This window comes from Hyperolius riggenbachi, chromosome 6, assembly GCF_040937935.1.
Source record: "Hyperolius riggenbachi isolate aHypRig1 chromosome 6, aHypRig1.pri, whole genome shotgun sequence".
In the NCBI taxonomy this organism is placed as follows: Eukaryota; Metazoa; Chordata; class Amphibia; order Anura; family Hyperoliidae; genus Hyperolius; species Hyperolius riggenbachi.
Genome location: NC_090651.1, coordinates 344,069,002 through 344,071,901, shown reverse-complemented (window position 1 = coordinate 344,071,901; position 2,900 = coordinate 344,069,002). Strand labels below are relative to the sequence as shown.

The 2,900-nt window shown below is 46.6% G+C and overlaps 1 protein-coding gene across 1 annotated transcript in view; it reads right to left on the bottom strand.

The window, feature by feature from the left end:
- Positions 1-545: 545 nt before the first annotated feature.
- Positions 546-2,900, bottom strand: part of LOC137521793 (hepcidin-1-like) — a 10,123-nt gene continuing 7,768 nt past the window's right edge. Inside the window, exon 3 of the mRNA XM_068241531.1 lies at positions 546-2,889. Coding sequence (XP_068097632.1) covers positions 2,779-2,889 — 111 coding nt within the window. The 3' untranslated portion in view covers positions 546-2,778. The remainder of the gene's footprint in view (positions 2,890-2,900) is intronic.

Here is a 2,900-nt window from a genome sequence, read left to right as displayed (position 1 = left end):
CCTTGCTGCATTGTGGGAAATAGCTGTTCACAGCTGTTTGCAACTGCCATAAAAGCATGCAGCAGCTACATCACCTGCCAACAGTAAAAATGTCACCATGTGATAAATGTCAGAATGTGAATCAGGGATTTAAAAGCTTTTACAATGGGCAAACACTGACTAAATCATTTATACATAATTATTGTAAAACTCAAGCACTTATTACATTATTTTAACTGGAGTTCCTCTTTAAATACTGGCACATATGAATTATACATGCCTTGGGGCTAATTAGATGCAGTTTAGGCACTGATTATGTGTGAGTAGCCCCAGAACCTGTATAATTTATATGTGCCGGTAAGGGATGAGGTGGCCTCCCTGTTAGTCGGGCATCTTAGACCCTGAACAAGCATGCAGATCAAATGTTTCTAACAATTTTACAAGATTAGCTACATGCTTGTTTCAGGCAGGGCTGGTTCAAGTAACAATTGGGCCCTAGGGCAAAATTAGCCTGGGGGCCCCCAACAGACCCCCCCCCCCCCCCCCCCCCCCGACCAAAAAGCATCATTAGAGGCCTTTTGTTGCAGACAAATTTCCCTTCTGGACCCCTGAGCTGGCTGCTGACCCTCCCCCAATCACCTCCCTACTTATCAGACTCTGCAGAGTCCCTGGGGAGCCACAGCTAAGATGGGGGAGGGACACCTTGGTGGCCCCTACAGGCTCTGGGGCCCTGGGGCAATTGCCTATTTTTTCCTATGGTAGCTCCGGCCCTGGTTTCAGGTGTGTGATTTAGACACTACTAATGCCAAAGAAAACAGCAGCCCTGCCAGGCAACTGGACTTGTTTAAAAGGAAACAAATATAGCAGCCACCATATACCTCTCACTTCTGGTTCCCATCAAGATAGGCATATTTCATACACCATATTTATCATTAAAAAAAAAAAAGAAAAAGAAACAAAATTAGCTTTCTACACTGCAATACTTGTTGCTGTTTTAGTATATTGGAGGTTTAATGGCTCTTTCACATCAGACAACGCATGCAGGAGACGTTCTCCTGCATGCATTGAATGGCCTGCGGCGTGTCGTCGGGATGCTGCGGTGCGGCGCAATCAGCGGCGGTAGCTATTTTATTCACCCGACGAGAAAACGCCGGCTCCCGGCGATCCAATGCTCCTGGGTGCAATGAACCGCAACGCACCGAAATGCAGCGTCGGGTTTGAAAGGTAAATTGAAAGTCTATGGCCTTTCATTTTATCTTGGTTAACAAAAAGTTTAAACTTTGCGTTAAAACGCAGGAAAAGGGCTCTAGTGTGAAAGAGTCCTTACCAAAAGGTTTACTGCCTAATACTGTTTGTCTGAGCCCATAAACTATACTACTGTATAACACATCATAAATAGTCATTCCAAAACTGCCCGCTGAAATGAAAAAGAGCACCTGTTTAAGACAAGCCCGTATAGTAGCTTAAAGTGAAGCCAAGGTGAAAGTTAAAAGGAGGCTGCCATATTTATTTCCTTTTAAGCAATACCAGTTGCCTGGCTGTCCTGCTCATCCTCTGCCTCTAATACTTTCAGCCATAGACCCTGAACAAGCATGCAGCAGATCAGGTCTTTCTGACGTTATTGTCAGATCTGACAAGATTAGCTGCATGCTTGTTTCTGATGTGATGTGAGTTTTTGATACGTTTTTGCATATCATGCAACAAAACCAGCGTTTTTAAAAATGCATGCATATAGAACGCATATGTGTTTTTGATATGCATTTTTTCTGCGGCCCATAGACTTCCATAAGGCCTCGTTTACATCAGGGCCGTTTCTGTGCCCTTTCCACAGCGCACTGCCCTGTGCGTTCAGCAAGGTATTGATTTTCCCATGTAACTAAATATAGCTGGTTCACACCTATGCGCTGCACTGAGCAGCGTTACAAAAACGTAGGGTTGCATGCATTTCTGTGCACTGAGCTGTAAAGTGCACATCAATAGACGTGAATGGGTGCACTTTTTTAACGCATAGAAGCTCATGCGTTTTTTACCCCTAATTGGAGGAAAAAATACATTTACATACAAAAACAAAGTTTTATTGACAACTGCTGCTGCTACAGTAAGCAAAACATGCTTTAAAGAAGCGCAGCGCAATGCACAGAAACGCACACTAAAGCGCGCACAAGCGTTTTTTACCACGCGCTTTAACACGTTTTTCAGCACAGAAGATGTGAACGAGGCCTTAGCGGCCAAAATGCAGGGTTTCTGCTATATGTGCACCTAGCCTTAAGCGAATTTGGGGGTTCTTCGCTTTTCTGTCTTCCAAATCATGTGACATACTGGAGAAGAGCAAGGAAGGTGCCCTGCTTAACAGGGCCCCCTTGCAAAAATGATAGCATGGGGCCCCCTTGGTCCCTGAACCCCATGAGGGTCACGTGATCGGGAGCCAGCGAATGGCAGCAGAGAGTGTTCTGATGTGAAGCAGCGACTGGTAGCAGGAAAAAATTACACACTCTCCTGCATGTGGTTTTTGTGAGCAAACAGGTTTTTTTGCTTAATAGCTGCACTTGCAATTGGGGGGAGGGAGGAGGAGGAGCCCTAAAGCCTCTGGGCTCCCCTGCGATGGCAGCTAGGGTCGCAGGGGTGACTGCTACGCCCATTACGTCATGTAATATGAGCTATGACAAATACTCCAGTTTCTGCTCTTCCATTCAAGCGCTGTTTCCCCTCTGCAGTAGTGTGAAGTGAGACAGTGATGTCATGGGGCCGTCCTTATCAGAGTTCTCCGGCAATGTGGGGGTCCCGTTCCTCCCGGCGGGCTCAGGTGCGGCAGCAGTACCCGCAGCCCTTGTATCTGCAGCACTTGCAGCAGTACACGCAGATGGACAGAGCCGTGTGCCGCTTGCCACGAGTCACAGCCACGGAAGAGTCCTGGGAGGAGA